The 24845-nt window shown below is 43.5% G+C and overlaps 1 protein-coding gene across 1 annotated transcript in view; it reads left to right on the forward strand.

The window, feature by feature from the left end:
- The window catches only part of ano3 (anoctamin 3), a 559677-nt gene that overhangs the window by 483831 nt on the left and 51001 nt on the right, over nt 1–24845 (forward strand). The window contains exons 18-22 of the mRNA XM_043705429.1: nt 10832–10996; nt 11516–11552; nt 14782–14893; nt 19479–19536; nt 22108–22205. Of these exons, the coding sequence (XP_043561364.1) occupies nt 10832–10996; nt 11516–11552; nt 14782–14893; nt 19479–19536; nt 22108–22205 (470 nt within the window). The remainder of the gene's footprint in view (nt 1–10831; nt 10997–11515; nt 11553–14781; nt 14894–19478; nt 19537–22107; nt 22206–24845) is intronic.

Here is a 24845-nt window from a genome sequence, read left to right on the forward strand (position 1 = left end):
TTTGGTATGCTTTCCTTTATTGGTCAGAGTATTGAATACAGGAGTTGGGAAGTCATGTTATGGCTGTACAAGACATTGGTTAGACCACTGTTGGAATATTGTGTGCAGTTTTGGTCTCCTTCCTATCGGAAAGATGTTGTGAAAGTTGAAAGGGTTCAGAAAAGATTTACAAGAATGTTGCCAGGGTTGGAGGATCTGGACTATAGGGAGAGGTTGAACACGCTGGGGCTGTTTTCCCTGGAGCGTCGGAGGCTGAGGGGTGACCTTATAAAGGTTTACAAAATTATGAGGAGCATGGATAGGATAAATAGGCAAATTCCAGAACTAGAGGGCATAGGCTTAGGGTGAGGGGGAAAGATATAAAAGAGCCCGAAGGGGCAACATTTTCACGCAGAGGGTGTATGGAATGAGCTGCCAGAGGATGTGGTGGAGGCTGGTACAATTGCGACATTTAAGTGGCATTTGGATGGGTATATGAATAGGAAGGGTTTGGAGGGATATGGGCTGGGTGCTGGCTGGTGGGACTAGATTGGGTTGGGATATCTGGTCGGCGTGGACGGGTTGTGCCGAAGGGTCTGTTTCCATGCTGTACATGTCTCTGACTCTATGACTCTGTAGCTGCTGCCAGACTTGCTCAATAGATCCAGTCTCTTTATTTCAGAACCCCTGCATTTCTTAGCATTTTGTTTTTATTTACCCACGAACCCAGCATTGTACCACATTCGTTCATGTTGCCTCTGTAATGTCCTCCCATTAGCTTTGCATTTCTCTGAAGGTTAAATATCACACAACACCAGGTTATAGTTCAACAGGTTTAATTGGAAGTACACTAGCTTTCAGAGCGTCGCTCCTTCATTAGGTGATAGTGGAGGGCTCAATCCTAACACACAGAATTTATAGCAAAAATTTACAGTGTGATGTAACTGAAATTGTACATTGAAAAATTGATTGTCTGTTAAGTCTTTCATCTGTTTGAATACCATGATAGTTTCACTTCTTTCATGTATAAATCACAAAACCTGTTTTTTATAAGTTGCATTCTCAGGTTAGCAATTAACAATGGTGATAGCTAGACAATATGTTGAAGGTGTTAGCCTCCTGTGTTCTCTGTCTATGCCATGATGTTTAGGTTGATTCTAATCTAAAAAGTGAGAAAATGGAGTTTTACATGAATGCATGCAGTTTTTGAGCAAAGTACAATGTAACCCTGCAAGTACAAATTCATCCCACAAAATATATGTGTGCATGTGGGTCTTTGTCTGTCTGTATGTGTGTCTGGGTTGGGGGTTGTGAGTGTGAGAATGTGTGTGTGTGTGTAGTGAGTACAGAGTGTCTTAGGTCTGTGAGGGGGTGCATGCGTGAGTATGGGAGTATGTGTGTCTGTAAGGTTGTGTGTGCGTGTCTGTGTAAATGTGTGTCTGTGTTTATGTGTGTATAGGAGTGTGTGTGTGTGTGTGTGTGTGTGTGTAGGAGTATCTGTGTGTGTGTATAGTGCAATGGTGGTCACCTGTAATGTGACATGAATCCAAGGTCCCAGTTGAGGCCCTCCCTATGGGTATCAAACTTAGCTATCAGCCTCTGCTCGGCCACTTTTTACTGCAGCCTGTCCCAAAGTCCGCATTGGAGGATGGTCACCCGAAGGTCCGAGGTTGAATGTCCTGGACCACTGAAGTGTTCTCCAACTAGGAGGGAACCCTCCTGTCTGTTGATTGTTGTGCGGTGCCCATTCATCCGTTGTCGTAGTCTTTGCTCGGTTTCCCCAATGTACCATGCCTCCGGGCATCCTTGCCTGCAACGTATAAGATAGACAACATTGGCTGAGTCACATGAGTACCTGCCATGTACAAGGTGGGAGGTGTCCCCATGCGTAATGGTGGTATCTATGTCCACACTCAGATACGACTTGCAGCGCCTACCGTGACAGGGTTGTATGGAGTTGTCTTGAGAGCCGGGCAGCTTGCTACAAACGATGATCTGTTTGAGGTTTGGTGGCTGTTTAAAGGCAAGTAGTGGAGGTGTGGGGATAGTCTTGGTGAGGTGCTCATCCTCATTGATAATGTGTTGCAGGTCACAAAGAACATGGCGTAGTTTTTCAGGCTGGGATCAATTTCCTCAGAACCATGGTGTGATCTTGTTTTTATGACTGACATAGTTGTAATTGGATAGTTTCTTTCTTTCCCATTGTGCTTGACTATTTGACTATCTGGTCCCTTGCCTGAATGCCCCACAATCAATATTCTGGGAATTACCATTGACCAGAAACTGAACTGGCCTGGTCACACAAACAGATCAGAGGCTCGCGAACCTGCCCTGAGTAACTTACCTCCAGACTCTCCAAAACTAGTTCACCATCTACAAGCCGCAAGTCAAGGGTTTGGCAGAATATTCCCCACTTACTTGGATGGATGAAGCTGCAACAATGCAAACGAAGTTTTAGACCAAAATAAAAGCAATTCACTGCGTATGCTGGAATCTGAAACCAAAAGAGAAAATGCTGGAAAATCTCAGCAGGTCCAGATCATCCAGGCTCCTTTGGTTCTATATTTATTAAAGGGTAGGACCAGTTTGGGCAATGTAAATGTGCCTCTGATCTGGGACCTGAAGCCACTTGTTCCTTGTCATTTCAAAGCCGCACAGTTTGTGTGGTCAGCCAAGGGTCAGAACATAAGTGACCACATGTCAAATGTAGATGCTGAAAATCTGAAATGTAGTCAGAGAATTGTGGAAATATTCCATGGGTCCAGGTCACACCTGCAGTGGGAGAAACTAAATTTATGTTGTCCCTTAATGACTTTTCATTGGAGCTGAGATGGAGAAGCTTTCAGTCAGCCTGTCAAGTTTAACACCTTCTTTCCACAAGTGTTAGTGCAGTGTGCTTTCCAAACCTGAAGATAAGAATTACACAACACCAGGTTATAGTCCAATAGGTTTATTTGGAAGCACTGTAGGTCAGGCAGCATCTGAGGAGTAGGAAAATCGATGAGCAAGGGCTTTTCCTGCTCCTCGGATGCTGCTGACCTGCTCTGCTTTTCCAGAACCACTCTAATCTAGACTCTGATTTCCAGCATCTGCAATCCTCACTTTTGCCTTAATTGGAAGCACTAGCTTTCAGAGTGCTGTTCCTTCATCAGGTGGTTGCTGATGAACCATCTGATGAAGGAGCAGTGCTCCAAAAGCTAGCGCTTCCAATTAAACCTGTTGGACTATAACCTGGTGTTGTGTGATTTTTAACTTTGTCCACCCCAGTCCAACACCGGCACTTATAAATCATTTCAGTCAGCAGTAAGTGTCAGATTGGTACCAATGGGGGTGCTGAACTGTTGGTTTCTATAAAAGGTCATTCGGTTTTAATTCCTCTGTCTGTGTGAGTTTGTGCTGAGTGGCTTAACCAGTCGGAGTCCAGTAATTCCAACTGTGCAGAAATATCCCAGAAAATAATTACCTTACTATGTATTGATTTTAATAAAAAGAAAATCCGGCTGAAATGTGGAGGAAAATATTTGTTGTAAGTCCTGTCACGTTTCAGTTTACTGTCACTTTGAGGCAGGCAAATTGAGGTCAGGGCAAAACAGCTCCTACAGCCCACTCACACAGATCAATGAAGACGAAACTTGATTCACTCAGGGTATCCTGCAGAAACCTAATGTAAGTTGACATTTATCTACAATATTATTTCCCTGTAGTCAATCTTAGGTTATGGTTCAGTAGATTTAGAGTGTTTTGCCACAAGTTGTTCATGATTCATCCTGAGTGTAATAATGCAGTGGTTACATAGTGCACAATAAAAGATGTCAAACCAACTCCCAAGTCAAACCGACCTTTGCATGGTGTTAAGAAAACCCATTGTTGCACAGTGGGAGACAGTTCTATGGTCGTGATTTCATTTTGAGCTCTTGTAAAGAGAAACCAGACACCAGCCTCTAAGACTGAAGGGTCAGGGAACGGAACGCTGGATGTCAAGAGGTGTTGAGAGTTTGATAAAGAAAAAAAAGGGAGCATATGTTAGGCATGGTGCATTAAAGACAGGAGTGGCCTTTAAGAAGTATAAAATGTGTAGAGACCACTTCAAAGCAGGTAGGATGGCAAAGAAGGACCACAAAATGTATTTGGCAGATAGGATTTAGATGCTTCCTAATTATTATAAGCATAGGAGGATTACCCCCCATGGAAAGAGTGGGGTCTGTGAGAGACCACTGGGGCAACCTGTGCTTGGAGCCAGTGGACATGGGTGAGATCTTAAATGAATATTTCCTGACTGTATTCACAAAGGAAAAAGCCATTGTTGCTAGAGATTTCAGTTGGGATGTTGAGGTTCCAGAACATGTTCAGATTAATAAGGTTTTAGATAGGCATAAAGATGCACAAAACCCCAGAACCTGATGAATGTTATCCTAGACTACCGTGGGAGGCAAGGGAGGAGATTGCTGGGGCTTTGGCAGAGATATTTAATCCAGCACTAGCCACAGATGAAGTGCCAGAAATAGAGAAATTATTGGAAACATTTCCAAGGGATAGGATAAATCAACACTTGGAAAGGAAGAGATTGATCAGGGAATCAACATGGATTTGTTAAAAAGAGAGAGATCCTGTCTCATTTCACTGAAATTTTCAAAGTGCTGACTAAATACATTGGTGAGGATAGTGCAGTTGATGTGGTTTACATGGACTTCACTAAGGCCTTTGACAAGGTGCTCCATGGAAGACTGGTCAAAAATCATGATAGCCTATGGGATCCAAATGAATTTGACAAACTGGATCCAAAATTGTCTTGCAAATAGGAGCAAAGGGTAAAGGTAGAGGATTTGTTTTTTGTGATCAGACTCTTGTGACCAGCGGTGTACCATAGGAATTGGTGATGGGACCCATGCTATTTATTATCTACGTTGACAAGTTGGATGTGAATGTCGAAAGTCAGTTTACAGATGACATGAAAATTGGTGCTGTTTATGATTGTGAGAAGGCTAATCTCAAACTATAGTTTGAAGTTGATCAGCTGGCAAATTGGGCAGACCAATAGCACATAGAATTTAATCCTGATAAATGTGAGGTATTGCATTTTGGAAGGTCTAATAAAGAAAGGATACATACAGCAAAAGGTAGGTTCCTCAGTACATACTGAGCAACAAAGGGACCTTGGTATATAGGTCCATAAGTCCCTGAAAGTTTCAGCACAGGTAGGCAGGGTAGGGAAGAAGGCATATGCAGTGTATGCATAGCTTCATTAGCCAGGGCATAGAATATGGGAGCAAGGAAGTCTTTTTACATCTTTAGAAAATATTGGCTAGGCCACGGATGGAATACTGTGTACAGTTCTGGTTGCCACACTATCAGAAGGGCATAATTGCACTGGAGGATGTGCAGAGGAAATTCACCAGGATGTTGCCTGGGATGATGACCTCAAATATGTGGAGCAAGTGGATAGGCTGGGTTTGTTTTCCTTGAAGCAGAGGAGGCTGGGGGTTGGGATCTGACTGAGGTATGCAAATTTGATATTCGTAAACAGGGTAGATTGTGAGAATCTTTTCCCCATGGCAGGCATGTCGAAAACCAGAAGGCACAAGTTTAAGGTGAGGATTAAGTGGATTAGAACATAGAGCATTATAGCGCAGTACAGGCCCTTCGGCCCTCAATGTTGCGCTGACCTGCCATACCAACCTGAAGCCCATCTAACCTACACTATTCCATGTATGTCCATATGCTTGTCCAATAACGACTTAAATGTACTTAAAGTTGGCAAATCTACTACCGTTGCAGGCAAAGCATTCCATACCCTTACTACTCTCTGAGTAAAGAAACTACCTCTGACATCTGTCCTATATCTATCACCCCTCAATTTAAAGCTATGCTCATCGTGCTCGCTGTCACCATACTTGGTAAAAGGATCTCCCTGTCCACCCTATCTAACCCTCTGATTATCTTATATGTCTCTATTAAGTCACCTCTCAACCTTCTTCTCTCTAATGAAAACAGCCACAAGTCCCTCAGCCTTTCCTCGTAAGACCTTCTCTCCATACCAGGCAACATCCTAGTAAATCTCCTCTGCACCCTTTCCAAAGCTTCCACATCCTTCTTATAGTGTGGTGACCAGAACTGTACACAATACTCCAAGTGCAGCCGCACCAGAGTTTTGTACAGCTGTAGCATAACCTCATGGTTCTGGAACTCGATCCCTCTATTAATAAAAGCTAAAACACTGTATGCCTTCTTAACAACCCTGTCAACCTGGGTGGCAACTTTCAAGGATCTGTGTACCATGACACCGCGATCTCTCTGCTTATCTACACTACCAAGAATCTTACCATTAGCCCAGTACTTTGCATTCCGTTTACTCCGACCAAAGTGAATCACCTCCCACTTGTCTGCATTAAACTCCATTTGCCACCTCTCAGCCCAGCTCTGCAGCTGATCTATATCTCTCTGTAACCTACAACATCCTTCATCACTATCCACAACTCCTCTGACCTTAGTGTCATCTGCAAATTTACTAACCCACCCTTCTAAGCCCTCATCCAGGTCGTTTATAAAAATGACGAACAGCAGTGGACCCAACACCAACCCTTGCGGTACACCACTAGTAACTGGACTCCAGGATGAACATTTCCCATCAACCACCACCCTCTGTCTTCTTTCAGCAAGCCAGTTACTGATCCAAACTGCTATATCTCCCACAATCCCATTCTTCCGCATTTTGTACAATAGCCTACTGTGGGGAACCTTATTGAACGCTTTGCTGAAATCTATATACACCACATCAACCGGTTTACTCTCATCTACCTGGTTGGTCACCTTCTCAAAGAACTCAATAAGGTTTGTGAGGCACGACCTACCCTTCACAAAACCGTGCTGACTATCCCTAATCAAATTATTCTTTTCTAGATGATTATAAATCCTTTCTCATATAACCTTTTCCAACACTATACCAACAACTGAAGTAAGGCTCACTGGTCTATAATTACCAGGGTTGTCTCTACTCCCCTTCTTGAACAGGGAACGACATTTGCTATCCTTCAGTTTTCTGGCACTATTCCTGTAGACAATGATGATTTAAAGATCAATGCCAAAGGCTCGGCAATCTCCTCCCTGGTTTCCCAGAGGATCCTAGGATAAATCCCATCCAGCCCAGGGGACTTATCTAGTTTCACACTCTGCAGGATTTCTAATACCTCCTCCTTGTGAACCTCAATCCCACCTAGTCTAGTAGCCTGTATCTCAGTATTCTCCTCAACAACATTGTCGTTTTCTAAGGTGAATGCTGTCGAAAAATATTCATTAAGTGCTTCCCCTATCTCCTCTGACTCCACACACAATTTCCCACTACTATCCTTGATTGGCCCGAATTTTACTCTCATCATTCTTTTATTCCTTAAATACCTATAGAAAGCCTTAAGGTTTACCCTGATCCTATCCGCCACAACTTCTCATGTCTCCTCCTGGCTCTTCTGACCTCTCTCTTTAGGTCTTTCCTGGCTACCTTGTAACCCTCAAGCGCCCTAACTGAGCCTTCACATCTCATCCTAACATAAGCCTTCTTCTTCCTCTTGACCAGAGATTCCACTTCCTTTGTAAACCACGGCTCCCGCACTCTACAGCTTCCTCCCTGCCTGACAGGTACATACTTATCTAGGACACACAGGAGCTTTTCCTTGAATAAGCTCCACATTTCTAATGTGCCCATCCCCTGCAGTTTCCTTCCCCATCCTATGCTTCCTAAATCTTGCCTAATCGCATCGTAATTGCCTTTCCCCCAGCTGTGACTCTTGCCCAGTGGTATACACCTATCCCTTTCTATCACTAAATTAAAAATAACAGAATTGTGATCGCTATCACCAAAGTGCTCACCTACTTCCAAGTCTAACACCTGGCTGGGCTCATTATCCAGTACCAAATCTAATGTGGCTTCGCCCTATGTTGACCTGTCTACATACTGTGTCAGGAAGCCTTCCTGCACACACTGGACAAAAACTGACCCATCTATCGTACTCGTACTATAGTGTTCCCAATCAATATTTGGAAAGTTGAAGTCCCCCATGACAACTACCCTGTCTCTCTCACTCCTATTGAGAATCATCTTTGATATCCTTTTCTTTACATCTCTGGAACTATTCGAGGCCTATAGAAAACCCCCAACAGGGTGACCCCTCCTTTCCTGTTTCTAACCTCAGCTCATACTACCTCAGTTGACGAGTCCCCAAACATCCTTTCTGCAACTATAATACTATCCTGGACCAACAATGCCACACCTCCCCCTCTTTTAACATCTTCTCTGTTCTTACTGAAACATCTAAATCCTGGAACCTGCAACAACCATTCCTGTCCCTGCTCTATCCATGTCTCTGAAATGGCCACAACATCGAAGTCCCAGGTACCAACCCATGCTGCAAGTTCACCCACCTTATTCCGGATGCTCCTGACTTTGAAGTAGACACACTTCAAACCAACTTCTTGCTTGCCAGTGCCATCTTGCATCCCTGAAACTTGATTTTGGACCTCCCTACTCTCAACCTTTCCTATACTCATCCCCCTGCTGGATTAGTTTAAACCCACCCCAATAGCCTTAGCGAATTTCCCTTCCCAGGATATTGGTGCCCCTCTGGTTCAGATGAAGACCATCCTGCTTGTAGAGGTCCCACCTACCCCAGAAAGAGCCCCAATTATCCAAGAATCCAAAACCCTCCCTCCTGCACCATCCCTGTAGCCACGTGTTCAACTCCTCTCTCTCCGTAAGCCTTGCCTCACTGGCATGTGGCACGGGCAACAAACCAGAGACAACTCTATTCGTCCTAGCTCTAAGCTGCCATTCTAACTCCCTGAATTTCTGCCTTAAATCCCCATCTCTCTTCCTACCTATGTCGTTGGTGCCTACGTGGACCATGACTTGGGGCTGCTCCCCCTCCCCCTTAAGGATCCCAAAAACACGATCAAAGACATCATGAACCCTGGCACCAGGGCGACAACACACCAACCGTGAGTCTCTCTCGCCCCCACAGAACCTCCTATCTGTCCCCCTAACTATGGAATCCCCAATGACTACTGCTCTGCTCCTCTTCCCCCTTCCTTTCTGAGCAGCAGGGACAGACTCTGTGCCAGAGCGCTGTGCCCCACTGCTTTCCCCTGGTAAGTCCCCCCCCCCCAATACTATCCAAAACGGTATACTTATTGTTGAGGGGAATGGCCACAGGGGATCCCTGCACTGCTTGTGGGTCCCTTTCCATCCCCTGACTGTAACCCAAATGCCTTTTTCTTGTATCTTAGGAGTGACCACCTCCCTGTAACTGCTCTCAATAACTCCCTCCACCTCCTGAATGATCCGAAGTTCATCCAGCTCCAACTCCAGTTCCCTGATGCGGTTTTCGAGGAGCTGGAGTTGGGTGCACTTCCCGTAGATGTAGTCAGCAGGGACACTAGTGGTGACCCTTACCTCCCACATTCTGCAGGAAAAACATTCAACTGTCCTAGCCTCCATTCCCACTATTCGAAATTCCCATTTGAGTGGTGGAAATATGTAACGAGATGCCTGAGAGGAAGGTAGAGACAATATTTAAGAAGCATCTGGATGAACACTTAAGATTCTAGGGCATAGTAGGCTATGGACCAAATGCAGGTAATTGGGATTAGTGTAGTTTGATGTTTGTTGGTCAGCATAGACCAACATAATGGGTGGCACTGCTGCCTCACAGTACCAGAGACCCGGGTTCGATTCCAGCCTTGGGCGACTATCTGTAAATACACACTCTCCCTGTTCTGTGTGGGTTTCCTCTGGGTGCTCCGGTTTCCTCCCACAATCCAAAAGTGTGCAGGTTAGATGAATTGCCCATGCTAAATTGCCCATAGTGTTCAGGAATGTGTAGGTTGGGTGCATTAGTCAGGGGTAAATATAGGGTAAGGGAATGGGTCTGGTTGGGTTACTCTTCAGAGGATTGGTGGTGTGGATTTGTTGGGTCAAAGGGCCTGTTTCCACACTGTCGAGATTCAAATTCTAAAAATTCTAATTCTGGACATGGGTGGTCCAAAGGGACAGTTACTGTGCTCCATGACTTGTATTCATATGGTACCATGCTTGAGCACTGGCTGTCCTTAAGCACTTTGCAACTAATGAGGGGATTCTGAAGTTGAGTCTCTGATACAATGGAGCAAATACAGCAGCCAATTTACACACATCAAACTGACCCCAACAGCAGAGTGATATTGACCAGAGAATCAGAGAATCCCACATAATCTCCTTGCTTTTTCTCATTCACTCGCAGGATGTGAGCATCACTGGCTGGGCCAGCATTTAGTGCCCATCCCTAATTGCCCAGAGGGCAGTTAAGTGTCAACCTAATTGCTGTGGGTCTGTAGTCACATGTAAGCCAGACCAGGTAAGGCTGACAGATTTCCTTCCCCAGAAAACATTAGTGGATTTTCTGACAATTGACAATGTTTTCATAGTTGTCATTAGACCTTTAATTCCAGGTTCATTTTATTGAATTCAAATTCCACCATCTGCCACGGTGGGATATGGACCCAGAACATTGTCTGGGTCTCAGGGTTTATAGTCCAGCAATAATACCATTACGCCATTGCTTCCTTTTTATATTTGATGTTGACTGAAGGATAAATGTTAACCAGGATACCAGAAACGATTGCACTGCTCTTCTTCAGAATAGCTCAATAGATCATTTTACTTCAATGAAGCAGTCAGATGGTGACCCAGCATAGTGCCTCATGTTGGAAACAGCATCCACGCTAGAGCTGACCCAAGTCTGAAATGTGTGTCTGCTGCCCTTTCCCATCACAACGTTTCCCAGTATGACTCAGCAGTGTTCCTTTTCTTTTCTTCCATTGGCCGTAGATTCTGCTTGTCCTGGCTGCAGTCTTTGGGGTGGTGGTGTATCGCCTTGTGACGATGGAGATCTTCTCTACGTTCCAGTGGGATTTTGTGAAGAAACACTGGCAGTTTGTCACAGCAGGAACTGGTGTCTGCATCAACTTCATCATCATCATGTCTTTAAACGTGGTGAGTGCGGGCGCACCAGCACACATCCTCCCATCACTTTTGCAAGCAAACCCCCATCCCAACCCCACCACTCACTCTTGGTGTGTCTGAAAGAGAAGCTTGTAAAATTTGGCAAATTTATAGCTTTTCCAAAATGTTTTAAATAAAAAGCCTAACTTCTACTGTGAGAATCAACCAAGATGAAGATGGAGAGCTTGTGGAGGAAACTAAACAAGTGCAGATATTGTCTGCTGAAAGGTTCAGGTAGTTTAAATTCAGCATGAGGAATGATTTTTAACAGTGCTCAGGACTGAGCTGCAGATTCACAACTGTTAAGTTAATCCTTTTGATGAATAGAGTACTACAGATGAGTGTAACACTGGCAGAGTGCTATTTCATTCCTGTACATTGGGTAATCCATCAGAAGAAGCTACAGCACAATTCTCTGAAGAGGGGAGTTTACTTTCACAACTAACACCATGCTTCGGTTAAGGGTTTGTACAGTTAAATGTTTGACTTTCTACTTATTTTTGTTTCAAGGTTTATGAAAAGGTTGCATATCTACTGACAAATTGGGGTAAGTCAATGCTTTTGAATAAGTGGCAAATTCCAGAGAACAAAGGTATAAAGTGAAGGGGGAAATGTTCAATGGAGATTTGCAAGGCAGATTGGTAGGTGTCTGGAACACGCTGCCAGGGGAGGTGTAAAAACAGGTACAATAACAATGTTTAAGAGGCTTTTAGATACACACATAAACAGACAAAGAATAGAGGGATACGGATCATATGCAGGCAGATGGGGTTAGTTTAGAATGGCATTATGGTTGGCACAGACATAGTGGGCCGAAGGGCCTGTTCCTGTCCTGTACAGTTCTATGTTCTTAACTCATCCTTTGAATGATTTAACTTCTGAAAGACAAAATGCCTTCATTCCATCAAATAAAATCTTGCGATTAAGCAAGATTTAGGATGCATTGGATGAGGAAGGAAACTGCAGGGAATGGGCACAATAGAAATGTAGAGCTTATTCAAGGACCAGCTACTGCGTATATATACCTGTCAGGCAGGGAGGAAGTGGTCGAGTGAGGGAGCCGTGGTTTACTAAGGAAGTTGAATCTCTTGTCAAGAGGAAGAAGAAGGCTTATGTTAGGCTGAGACTTGAAGGTTCAATCAGGGTGTGAGAGTTACAAGTTAGCTAGGAAAGACCTAAAGAGAGAGCTAAGAAGAGCCAGGAGGCGACATGAGAAGTCATTGGCAGATAGGATCAAAGAAAGCCCTAAGGCTTTCTCTAGCTATATCAGCAATATAAAAGTGACGAAAGTAAGATTAGGGCCAATCAAGGACAGTAGTGGAAAGTTGTGTGTGGTGTCAGAGGAGATAGGGAAGTGCTCAGTGAATATTTTTCATCAGTATTCACACTAGAAAAAGACAATGTGGTCAAGGAGATTACTGAGATGTAGGCTATTAGACTAGGTGGGATTGAGGTTCATAAGGAGGAGTTGTTAGCAATTCTGGAAAGTGTAAAAATAGATAAGCCCCCTGTGCCAGATGGGATTTATTGTAGGATTCTCTGGGAAGCCAGGGAGGAAATTGCTGAGCCTTTGGCTTTGATCTTTATGTCGTCATTGTCTACAGGAATAATGCCAGAAGACCAGAGGATAACAAATGTTGTGCCTTGTTCAAGAAGGGGAGTAGAGACAACCCTGGAAATTATAGACCTGTGAACCTTACTTCAGTTGTGGGTAAAGTGTTGGAAAGGTTATAAGAGAAATGACTTATAATCATCTCGAAAGGAATAAGTTGATTAGGGATAGTCAACATAGTTTTGTAAGGGGTAGGTCATGCTTCACAAACCTTATTGAGTTCTTTGAGAAGGTGACCAAACAGGTGGGTGAGGGTAAAGTGGTTGATGTGGCGTATATGGATTTCAGCAAGGCGTTTAATAAGGTTCCCCATGGTAGGCTATTGCACAAAATGCAGAGACATGGTATTAAGGATGATTTAGCAGTTTGGATCAGAAATTGGCTAGCTGAAAGACAGAGGGTGGTGGTTAATGGGAAATATTCATCCTGGAGTTCAGTTACTAGTGGGGTACCGCAAGGATCTGCTTTGTGTCCACTGTTGTTTGTCATTTGTATAAATGACCTGGATGAGGGTATAGAAGGATGGGTTAATAAATTTGTGGATGACACTAAGGTCGGTGGAATTGTGGATACTGATGAAGAATGTTGTAATTTATAGAGAGACATAGATAAGCTGAAGAGCTCGGCTGAGAGATGGCGAATGAAGTTTAATGTGGAAAAGTGAAGTAATTCACTTTGGAAGGAGTAACAGGAATGCAGAGTACTGGACAAATGGTATATTCTTGGTGGTGTAGATGAGCAGAGAGATCTCGGTGGCCAGGTACATAGATTCTTGAAAGTTGCCAAACAAGTTGATAGAATTGTTAAGGTGGCATATGGTGTGTTAGCTTTTATTGGTAGAGGAATTGAGTTTTGGAACCATGAGACCATGCTGCAGCTATACAAAACTCTGTGCCACCATGTTTAGAGTATTGCATACAGTTCTGGTCACCACATTACAGGAAGGATGTGGAAGCTTTGGAAAGGTTTCAGAATAGATTTACTAGGATGTTTCCTGGTATGGAGGGAAGGTCTTACAAGGAAAGGGTGAGGGCCTTGAGGCTGTTTTCATTAGAGAGAAGAAGGTAAAAAGGTGACTTAATTGAGACATATAAGATAATCAGAGGATTAGATAGGGTGGACAGTGAGATCCGTTTTCCTCAGATGGTGATGGCCAGCATGAGGGGTCATAGCATTAAACTGAGGGGAGATAGATATAGGACAGATGTTAGAGGTAGTTTCTTTACTCAGAGTAGTTGGGGCATGGAATGCGCTGCCTGCAACAGTAGTAGACTCGCCAACTTTAAGGCCATTTAAATGGTCATTGGATAGGCATAATGATGAGAATGGAATAGTATAGGATAGATGGGTTTTAGATTGGTTCCACAGGTCAGCGCAACATCGAGTGCCGAAGGGCCTGTACTGCGCTGTAATGTTCTATGTCCTAAAAGGCTAGCCAATTTAATGCAGTTATCTTTCAGCTTTATTAAAACTAAACATATGTGTAGACCTAAAAAGAAATTTATTTCTTAGCATGAATGTTAATTTGAAAATAAAATTTGAAAGTTATTTGGGCTAAATGTTTAGAAGAGGCTTCATTCACTGTTAAGGTGAACCACAGAGAGTTAAAAGACTAAAGGAAAGCACTCAGAAAAGATTTCCAAGGATGTTGCAGGGTTGGAGGGTTTGAGCAATTGGAAGTGGCTGAATTGGCTGGGATTATTTTCCCTGGAGCATTGGAAGCTGAGGGTGACATTATAGAGGTTTATAAAATCATGAAGAGCATGGATAAGGCAAATAACTAAAGGTTTTTTTCCCCTCAGGACAGGGGAGTCCAAAACTGGAGGGCATAGATTTAAGGTGAGAAGGGAAAGATTTAAAAAGGACCTGAGGGGCAACATTTTCACACAGAGGGCGGTACGGGTATGGAATGAGCTGCCAGAGGACATGATAGAGGCTGATACAATTACAACATTTAAAAGGCATCTGAATGGGTATATGAATAAGAGAGTTTAGAGGAATTTGGGCCAAGTGCTGGAAAATGGGACTAGATTAAGTTAGGATAGCTAGCCTGCATGGATGAGTTAGAACGAAGAGTCTGTTTCCGTGCTGCACATCTCTATGTCTCTTTGACATCCCTTCATTTTTATTCGATAACTTATGTAGACATTATCTATTGTTGCAGAACATCCTCGCACAGAATCTGAATGGGAGAATAGCTTTGCTCTCAAAATGTTTCTCTTCCAATTTGTAAATCTTAATAGTTCAATCTTCTACATTGCTTTCTTCCTCGGCAGGTGAGTGGCATTCTAAACTTTGGATAAGATTCCAATTTACGGCATATCCTCAGTTGTGCACAAGTTCGTATCAAATGAATCAGTGTCAGTCGATATGTACTTTTCAACCAGAAATATTTAATTTCTGATGCACCATTTTGAGATGTAGAGCCATTGATTTTGATTTACATTGAAGTTTGTTTTAAGTTGGGTAAGTACAAGTTGCTGAAGTGTCTGTTCTAACCATTGATCCCTTTTGATAAATGCTTTGTAACAATGTAGTAAACAAATAATGGACTGATTTTAGACGATGGGCACTTTGAACAATCTTGAGAAAGGGAGATAGAATCACAGCCTCCCCTTCCACCAAGCTGTTGCCCATAACTACCTGGAGGTTATGATCTGGACCTTTTGAGGCCTTTACGTCATCTACTATACCCCATAGAACCTTGACTAAAGTGACTGTGTCAATCCACACACTGCAGAATCCAGACAGGCTACAGCTGCCCACAGTTTGCAAACAAACTTGACAGTTGCAAACCCTGCAATACACACCTGGAGTTGGACTTGAATGGGACAATGAAATGTCACCCTTAGGACAATCGGGAGCATAGAGTCATTCACCAGACATGGAGGGGCCTAGCCATCTTTATTTGGAAGAGACTGTATGCACCCAGCACCTACCATATTGGACACCTAAGGGCCACCCAGCCATCAATGTGCCAACCCCTGGTTGGGTCAAATTGGTCAGGGTAATCAAACCTGACCAATCTATTGGCAGATCCTCAAGACCCTCCCAAAAGAGCACAAAGACTCGGAAGGATGAGAATCTCCACAAAACCCCACTCAGGGCGGTAACTCGAGAATAGCCACCCAAAGAGAAGGCAACACTGAGACCCCTTGGGAGAACATCAGATGCCATCACCACCTGCAGCCTGGCCAAGCTCTGGTGTGGTGTTATATGATCATTCAAAGTTAAACTAAAGCATAAGATAGTTTATTGTTAGTTTATAGTAGACTTGATTATTCTAATGTTAATTTTGTCAAATAAATGAGTATTATTGTCTATCGTTATTAAGAGTCAACTCACAGTTCTTTTGCTGAACACAAATTTTTAAACACATTGTGTGACAGATGCAACAACATATACTTTCATCAACTGAGTTTTCGGATCTTGTCAATTTCACAATCCCATTCAGTTCTGAAGGTCTTTGGAGTGAAGGAGGAAATCCAGGGTTCTTACTTTATAAAATAAATTACACAGTCACTGTTGTAAACTGCTGCATTGAGTGACATTCTGCACCAGTTGTAATTGATTAAAGTAAGGTCTGTGGGGAGCCATGGATGTTTGACCAGCTTGCTGTGTTAAATCATTTAACGTTGTACTGGGAAGCACAATTCAGCTGAGTCATGGGGAAAGTAGCTCTGTGTTAATCTCTGCTGGCCAGTTACAAACCTGTCTGACTGAACACCACCTCATCCAGGCCAAACGTTGTTGAATGCAGCTTGTGGTTAATACTTGCGTAAAGGACTAAATCCTGTGGGATTTACAAATGGAGCTGTAAATTTTAATAAACACAGGGCCGTGGTGTGGGGAGTGCAGACAGAAGTGTAATGCTGGGTTTGTGAAATGTGGGAGATTGTGTTACTGAATTATTCACTGGAGACACTCACTTCATGGCCCCATTAGCACAGGCAGGCGCTTCTCCACAAATTCTCAATGATCTGTCAGTCAGGCTGCACCAGACACTCACACTGTAAAGATGGTCAAAAGTATCATAGAGAAATCCACTTCTCCTCCTCACTCCCTCCTTGTACTCTTGCTTTCACTAAGCTCTCCCCCCCATCTCACTTTCACGGGTGAACCTGTTCCCAAGACCATTGTATCTCAGCATGAAATATTTTCTCTCTCCCAATGCTCACCAACCCCACCATACCCCAGACCCAACAGGACCACAGCCTGACTGCCACACATTCCTAACAGGTGGTGACATCTCTTTAAGGACCATAGACTGAAAAGGTGCAGATGATCCACACTTGTGGCTCAATGTTAGACCATTATATAGAACATCGAACATAGAAGAATACAGGGCAGAACATGCCCTTTGGCGCTTGATGTTGCACCGACCTGTGAACTAATCTAAGTCCACTCCCTACACTATCCCATCGTCATACATATGCCTATACAAGGACTGTTTAAATGCCAATAATGTGGTTGAGTTAACTACATTAGCAGGCAGGGCATTCCATGCCCTTACCACTCTCTGGGTAAAGAACCTGCCTCTGACATATGACATCAGCTATGCAGCTATGCCCCTCCATACAAGCCGAAGTCATCATCCTAGGAAAAAGACTCTCACTGTCCACCCTATCTAATCCTCTGATCGTCTTGTATGTCTCTATTAAATCCCCTCTTAGCCTTCTTCTCTCCAATGCGAACAGTCCCTCAGCCTTTCCTCATAAGGCTTTCCCTCCAGACCAGGCAACATCCTGGCAAATCTCCTCTGCACCTTTTCCAATACTTCCACATGCTTCTAGTAATTAGCGTTTGTGAAAACTGCCACATGTTTTCAGCTTTGTGACCATGTTAGTTCAAAGGGGTGACTCCAGTGACTGACCTCATTGAGCTTGACCCATGTTGCTGACCTGTTTGTTGACCCACGTTTGTTTCCCTATGTCTGCTTCCCGCGCATGCACGTGTGCATGCGCGAGCACATACACACACACACACACACACACTCACACACTCACTCACTCACACACTCACTCACTCACTCACTCACACACTCACTCACTCTTCCACCTTGGGTGACTGTCTGTGTGGAGCTTATACATTCTCCCCTAATCTGTGTGGGTTTCCTTTGGGTGATCCAGTTTCCCCCCACAGTCCAAAGATATGCAGGCTAGGTTGATTGGTCATAGGAAATATGGGGTTACAGGGATAGGGTCGGAGTTGGGCATGAGTGGGATGCTCTTTGGAGGGTCAGTGCTGAATCAAAGGGCCAAATGATCTCTTTCCACACTGTAAGGATTCTGTGTTCTTGTTGAATGGTAGAACACACTTAAGGGATTAATTGTGGATCAGTGGTGCTGGAAGAGCACAGCAGTTCAGGCAGCATCCAAGGAGCTTCGAAATCGACGTTTCGGGCAAAAGTCCTGCCTTGACGAAGTTTTCCTGCTCTCTCTACAAGAAGTTTTATTCCTGATGAAGGGCTTTTGCCTGAAACGTCGATTTCGAAGCTCCTTGGATGCTGCCTGAACTGCTGTGCTCTTCCAGCACCACTAATCCAGAATCTGGTTTCCAGCATCTGCAGTCATTGTTTTTACCTAAGGGATTAATTGGCCGACCCCTGTATCCAATTTCCTTTTACATTAAAAGATGTCTTTACAGTATTCATCTGGTTTCTCCACCACCTCAGTACAAAACCTCAGCATTTCCACATTGCAAACCGAATGGTAAAAACTCATTGCCATCTCGATAGTGGAGCCAAGCATAAAAATGTCCATGCATTCTGACATGTTGTGTAAATAGAATATTTATTAACTTCATTCAGGAACATCCAGTAGACCAAACTGTTACTGATTTGATGTTGATCAAATGTTTTCTTTCCCAAAAGGTGAATAATAACCCCTAGAAAGGAAGGGCTTTTATTATTTTAAAGTTGTATATGTTTGTGATAACGAGGAAAAATGTGCTGTTTGACGTAAATTGGACTGCACATTTCTCCTCAGTAGTCCAGTATTAAGGAAGCCTTGACAGTGCTTTTGTACTCAAAGTGTACAAAAACTAATGTGTGCTGCCTTCATTCACTATAATTCCTTTACTCACAGGATTGATGGCTTTGTGTAACAACTTGTCAGGCAGGGTATGAGAGGTATTCAAATAAAAGAAAAGATAATCCTGGGACATTTAAATCAGAGTTGCATTGCCTCACCAGGACAACTCAACCAAACTGATGAGCAGAATATCTTCAGCTTACCCTGGCCTTTTTAGTTTTTACATCAGCGAGTGTGGAAGTGCTGATGCTTCCATGCAATCCATTTGTTCATCTCATTTTTGTTCCTTCAGATCTGCGTTCTTTTGCCACGGTTTATTCAACTTTGCCCAATTAACTCCAGGTTACTGTTGCTAACAGTTTATTATTTATTCATTCCCAGGATAAGGGCATCACTGGCAATGCCAGCATTTATTGCCCATTCCTAATTGCCCCACATGGCAATTAAGAGTCAACCACATTGCTGTGGGTCTGGAGTCAAATGTAGGCCAGACCGGGTAAGGTGGAAGATTACCTCTCCTAAAAGGCATTAGTGAACCAGATGTTTATCTTTCCAACATTGGATTCATGGTCATCTTAATTCCAGACTTTTATTGTATTCAATTCCCATCATCTTCCCTGGCAAGATTCCAACCAGTGTTCCCAGAACGTTACCTGGGTCTCTGGATTCATGGTCCAGTGGTAAAACCACTAGGCCATCATCTCCCCATCAAGTGTTTTATTGCAAATGCCCTTGAGTTAATCACGGAAAATGGAATTAGTGGACATGGTTTATATGTTGATTCAGTTTTAACCAATACTGCTCTAAAATCCTCTTGTGTGTTGATCAGATTTGCAGGTCGACCAGGTGCCTATACCAAGCTGTTTCACAGGTGGAGACTGGAGGAGGTACTAATCCATTATCTTTGTTTTCTTGCTTGATATGCTACAGTTGTGTTCGTCCCTTTCAAATTGCTAACACAGTGCAAGGGAAAAAACAGTCATGCTACAGTGCAGGGCAATTAATGAGCAGTTAATGGAAAGTTTGAAGAAAGATGAGCTTATTTTCATTTGGCCTTTCAGCGATATTTCTCAATAATATCAGTGTTAAACATGCAGATGCAACTGAATCTGTATTCCATCTGATGACACAACTATTAGTTTACGGGAGCAGAAGATGTCTGATTTTCAGAGTTCAAATGTTTGAAACAAGTGCAGCATCCAAATTCTTTCTTGTTGTGAATGTGTTGCATTATAAGTTAAAAGGATGACTTTTCCCAATACCACTATGCTGATGTGAAGGAAATATACAAACTGTCCCAATCCTTTTATTAGAATGTGGGAAAAAAGAACGAAGAACAATACAGCACAGGAATAGGCCCTTTGGCCCTCCAAACCTGCGCTAACACATTTTGCCCTTCCGTACTTCACTTACAGGATCCGTATCCCTCTATGCCCTTCCTATTCATGTATTTGTCCAGGTGCTTCTTTAATTGCTATTGCATCTGCTTCCACTACCTCCTCTTGCAGCACGTTCCAGGCACTCACCACCCTTTATGTAAAACATGTGTCTGGCATATCTCTTTTAAACCTCTCCCCCACCCTGTACTTTAAACCTGGTGATCCCTAGTAATTGGGAGAAAGTGAGGACTGCAGATCAGATTGAGAGTGAGCTGGTGGAAAAGCACGGGCAGCATCCGAGGAGCAGGTGAATCGACTTTTCAGGCATAATCCCTTCATGAGAAATGACCATGATATAATTCCTCATTCCTGATGAAGCGCTTATGCCCGAAACATCGATTCTCCTGCTTCTCAGATGCTGCCTGACCTGCTGTGCTTTTCCAGCACCACACTCATGATTCTGATCTCCAGCATCTGCAGTCCTCGCTTTCTCCGAGTTGATTTCAATCCTACTGTGAATCCTCTTCCAAGGAAGCCTACCTTGAAAAGGTTCTCCTCCTCTTGGTATTCCTGATGAAGGGCTTATGCCCAAAATGTTGATTCTCCTGCTCCTCGGATGCTGCCTGATCCCCTAGTAATTGACCTCTCCACCCTGGGAAAAAATCCTCATACTTTCCACTCTATCCACACCATTCGCAAGCTCATAAACTTCTATCAGGTTGCTCCCCCGCAACCTCCTGCATTCCAGCCCCAATCTACTCAAATATTTCATCATAATCTCTCTGTTACAGCATTACGCTCAAATAATGACTTCCGAGTTCAATGCATTCTTCAGTGTAGCTGATGTCTCTGTTCTCCATTTGTCACTCCTTTTACCAGAAGAATTTTTTAAAATTAATTTGTGAGATGTGGATATCATTTCCTTGGTCAGCATTCATTACCCATCCCTAATTGCCCCTGGGAAGGTGCAGATGAGGTTCCCTGAATATCTACAGTCCATTTGGTGTAAGTAGATGCACAATGTCGTGAGGGAGGGATTTCCAGAATTTTGACCCCTTGATATGTAGGTTAGGTGCATTAGTCAGAGGTAAATCTAGAGCAATAGGGGAGGGGAATGGGTCTGGTTGGGTTACTCTTCGGAGGGTCGGTGTGGACTTGTTGGGCCAACTGGCCTGTTTCCACACTGTAGGGAATCTATGAAATTCTAACACTGAAAGAAACTTGATATAATTCCAAATCCAGATGATGAGTGGCTTTTAGGGGAAGTAGCAGGTGGTGGTGCACCCAAAAATCTGATTTTTTTTGCCCACCTAGATGGTAGTGCTCCTGGGTTTGGAAGGTGCTGCCTGAGGATCTTTGATGAATTTCTACAACGAATCCTGTAGATGGTACACACTGCTGCTCCTAAGCATCCGTAATGGAGGTTGTGGATGTGGTGCCAATCAACTTGTCTGCTTCGGCCTGGATGGTTTCAAGCTTCCTGAGAGTTATTGGAGCTGTATCCATCCAGGCAAGTGGTGGTGCTCCATCACATCTGCAGATGGTGGGCAGATTTCAGGCAATCAGGAGGTGAGTTACTCACCATAGTATTCCCAACTCTGGCGCCATGTTATGCCACAATCATCTGCCTCACATCTTCTGCAGCTTTGACCTCTACCATCCAGGTTGTCAGGGTTGACTTTCCTGCCCTTCTTGTTCCATTTTCCCCTCCAGAAGACATCTCTATCACCTATCAGAAACAGCCAAATGGTTGATCTATTTTCTTTTCTCGATGTCACTTTTCACAGATCCTTTTGCCGTTGCAATTTCATGCAAGCATTCAGATTTCAAAGGCCTTTCTGAGGTGTGAAGTGGATATAGTGTAGGATTTTATGAATTTTTTTTTGTCCCTTGTTGGAAGTTTTCTGGTCTGACCGTACCCAAGGGAACCATTTGGGGAGCTGATTGGAGAAACCAATTATGCTTGAAATGTTGTAGCTGCTTTGAGTGTAATCCTAGCATCCTACATGTCATGCATGTATTTAATGCTTCCGTATACTTTATGTAATCTGATAAATCTTTACCTCTTATTTGACACAGTGTCACCCCAGTGGCTGCCTAATCGACCTGTGCATGCAGATGGGTATCATTATGGTCCTGAAGCAAATGTGGAATAACTTCATGGAGCTTGGCTATCCGTAAGACCTTTCATTTTCAACCTCGGCTGGAAAACCAATTAAAATGAACTCCGTGTGACATTGAGCGCTTAATTCCCTCTAGTTTGCATCCCAGATGCTATATTTAGAATACGTTTCCTCTTGCCGACCACAAAACCTTGACTGATGCGAAATAGAATCACTCACTGACAGAGACAGGTTTTTTAAAAGAATATTGCATTCATGAATGCATTTGGGATGAATAAAATTCACACATGTTCAAAGTTACGTGAATCAGGTGACCCTAATTTTTATTGAGCTTTCTCAACCTCCAGTCCAAAAATCCCCCAAATCAGGAGTAAATTAGGCAGTTGCCAAATCCCCACACACCACCCATTTGCAACATCACTTCCAGTGCATGATGGGAAGGTGCCAATGTTGGCCTGGGGGGGGTGGTGGAGGGGGGTAAAATCAGAAGTCACATGACACCAGGTTATAGTCCAGCAGGTTTATTTGAAATCACAAGCTTTCGGAGCTTTCGAAATCACCTGGCCCCTTCATCAGGTGAAGTCACTTCACCTGGCATCATGTGACTTTTGACTTGCTATGCACATAGGACAGAATGGTGTAAGCAAAAAGGAAGCAGTGTCCTTTTTGGTATTTGCCGACCAGGTCTGATTGTAGCATTGTGCTCCATCAGCGACAGTTCCAGCAGGGTTTGGAGAGAGAGTGCAGGAAAGATTCACAGGAGCAACCCCAGGAAAGAGGGACTTCTGATATCTGCATAAGTTGGAGAAGCTACTGCTCTGCTTGAGAGGGAGAGAAGGTCAAGGGAGATTTAATAGAGGTGGTCAAAATCATGGGTTTAAACAGTAGAGATAGGGAGAAACTCTTTGGTGGAAGAGGTAAGAATCAAAGGTCACCGATTTCAGATGATTGGTTAAAGGTCCCAAGTCAACTCGAGGGAAAATATTTTAATCTAGCAGCTGGTTAAGATCTGGAATGCGCTGTCTTGGAGTGTGGTGGAATTTAGGTAATTAAATTTTTTTAAATTCAGTCACCGGATAAGGTTGTCGCTGGCTAAGCCAGCATTTCTTGCCCCATTCGAAATTGCCCAGAGGACAATTAAAGAGTTAATCACATTGCTGTGGGTCTGGAGTTACATGTAGGCCAGACCAAGTAAGATGGCAGTTTCTTACCTGAAAGGACATTGGTGAACCAATTGGTTTTCTTGAACAATTAACAATGGATTAATGATCTTCGTTAGACTTTTCTCCCCCCAAACAAACTGAACTCAAACTCCACCATCTGCAATGGTGGGATTTATTGTTTTCTTGAACAATTAACAATGGATTAATGATCTTCGTTAGACCTTTCTCCCCCCAAACAAACTGAACTCAAACTCCACCATCTGCAATGGTGGGATTTGAATCTGGGTCCCCAGGACATTGCTTGGGTTCCTCAAGTCTGGTGACTTTACCACTTAGCCATTAACCCTCCCTATAAGCATTGCCACAGAAAAGGGTTAAAGAGCAAAAGGACAAAAAACCTGGGTGTGGAGCATGCTTAATTGGTGGGGGTGATGACATAATGATGATGTGATTGGACCAGAAACCCAGACTACTGGTCTGCAGGCATGGGTTTGAATCCCTCCTGGTAGCTAAAGAAATTTGAAATCAATAAAAATCTAGATTTAAAAGCTAGCCTAATGTGACATGTGACTATTTTTCTAAAAATGTATCGAATTCACTCATGTCCTTCCTTTAGTGGAAGAACCTACCAATCTACATGAATACGCTTTATGCTCGAGCCCTGGGAAGCGCTGTCGAACAAACAGACCCAGGGGTCTGTTGACAGATGCATCACAGGTAAACCAGGTCGTAAAGAAGATGTTTGGTATGCTTGCCTTCATGGCTCAGATCATTGAGTACAGGCGTTTGGACGTCATATTGAGGTGGTACAGGACATTGATGAAGTCACTGTTGGAATACTGTGTACAATTTTGGTCACTGTGCTATAGGAAGGATATTATTAAATTGGAGAGGGTGCAGAGAAGATTTACCAGGATGTTACCAGGACTGGAGGGTTTGAGTTATAGGAGTAGGCTGGGACTTTTTTCACTGGAGCGTCGGAGGTTGAGGGGTGACCTTTTGGAGGTTTATAAAATCATGAGGGGCACGGATAAGGTGAATAGCAAAGGTCTTTTTTTCCTAGGGTGGGGGAATTCAAAACTAGAGGGTGAGAGAAGAAAGATTTAAAAGGGACCGGATGGACAACTTTTTCACACACTTTGTGGTTCGTATGTGGAATCGACCGCCAGGGGAAGTGGTAGATGCAGGGACAATTACATTTAAAAGACGTTTGGTTAAGAACGTGAATAGGAAAGGTTTGGAGGTATATGGGCCAAACACAGGCAGGTGGGACTCGATCAGTTTTGATAAACTTGGTTGACATAGACAAGTTGAAGCAAAGGGTCTGTTCCCATGCTGTATGATTCTCTAACTGTCTAACTTTGAAGTTGGAACCATCCAAAATCTCCAACTGTAGCTTGGACTTGGGGGCTAGCTCAGAGGGTGCCAAATGCCAGGTAATTGCACATCGGATGTTTCAGCTTCCCGGACAATTCTAAGAGAGTCAGCTACATCAGAACATCGTCACGGTCTTGACACCTAACTCCCATCT

The sequence above is a fragment of the Chiloscyllium plagiosum genome, chromosome 16, assembly GCF_004010195.1.
Source record: "Chiloscyllium plagiosum isolate BGI_BamShark_2017 chromosome 16, ASM401019v2, whole genome shotgun sequence".
Lineage (NCBI taxonomy): Eukaryota > Metazoa > Chordata > Chondrichthyes > Orectolobiformes > Hemiscylliidae > Chiloscyllium > Chiloscyllium plagiosum.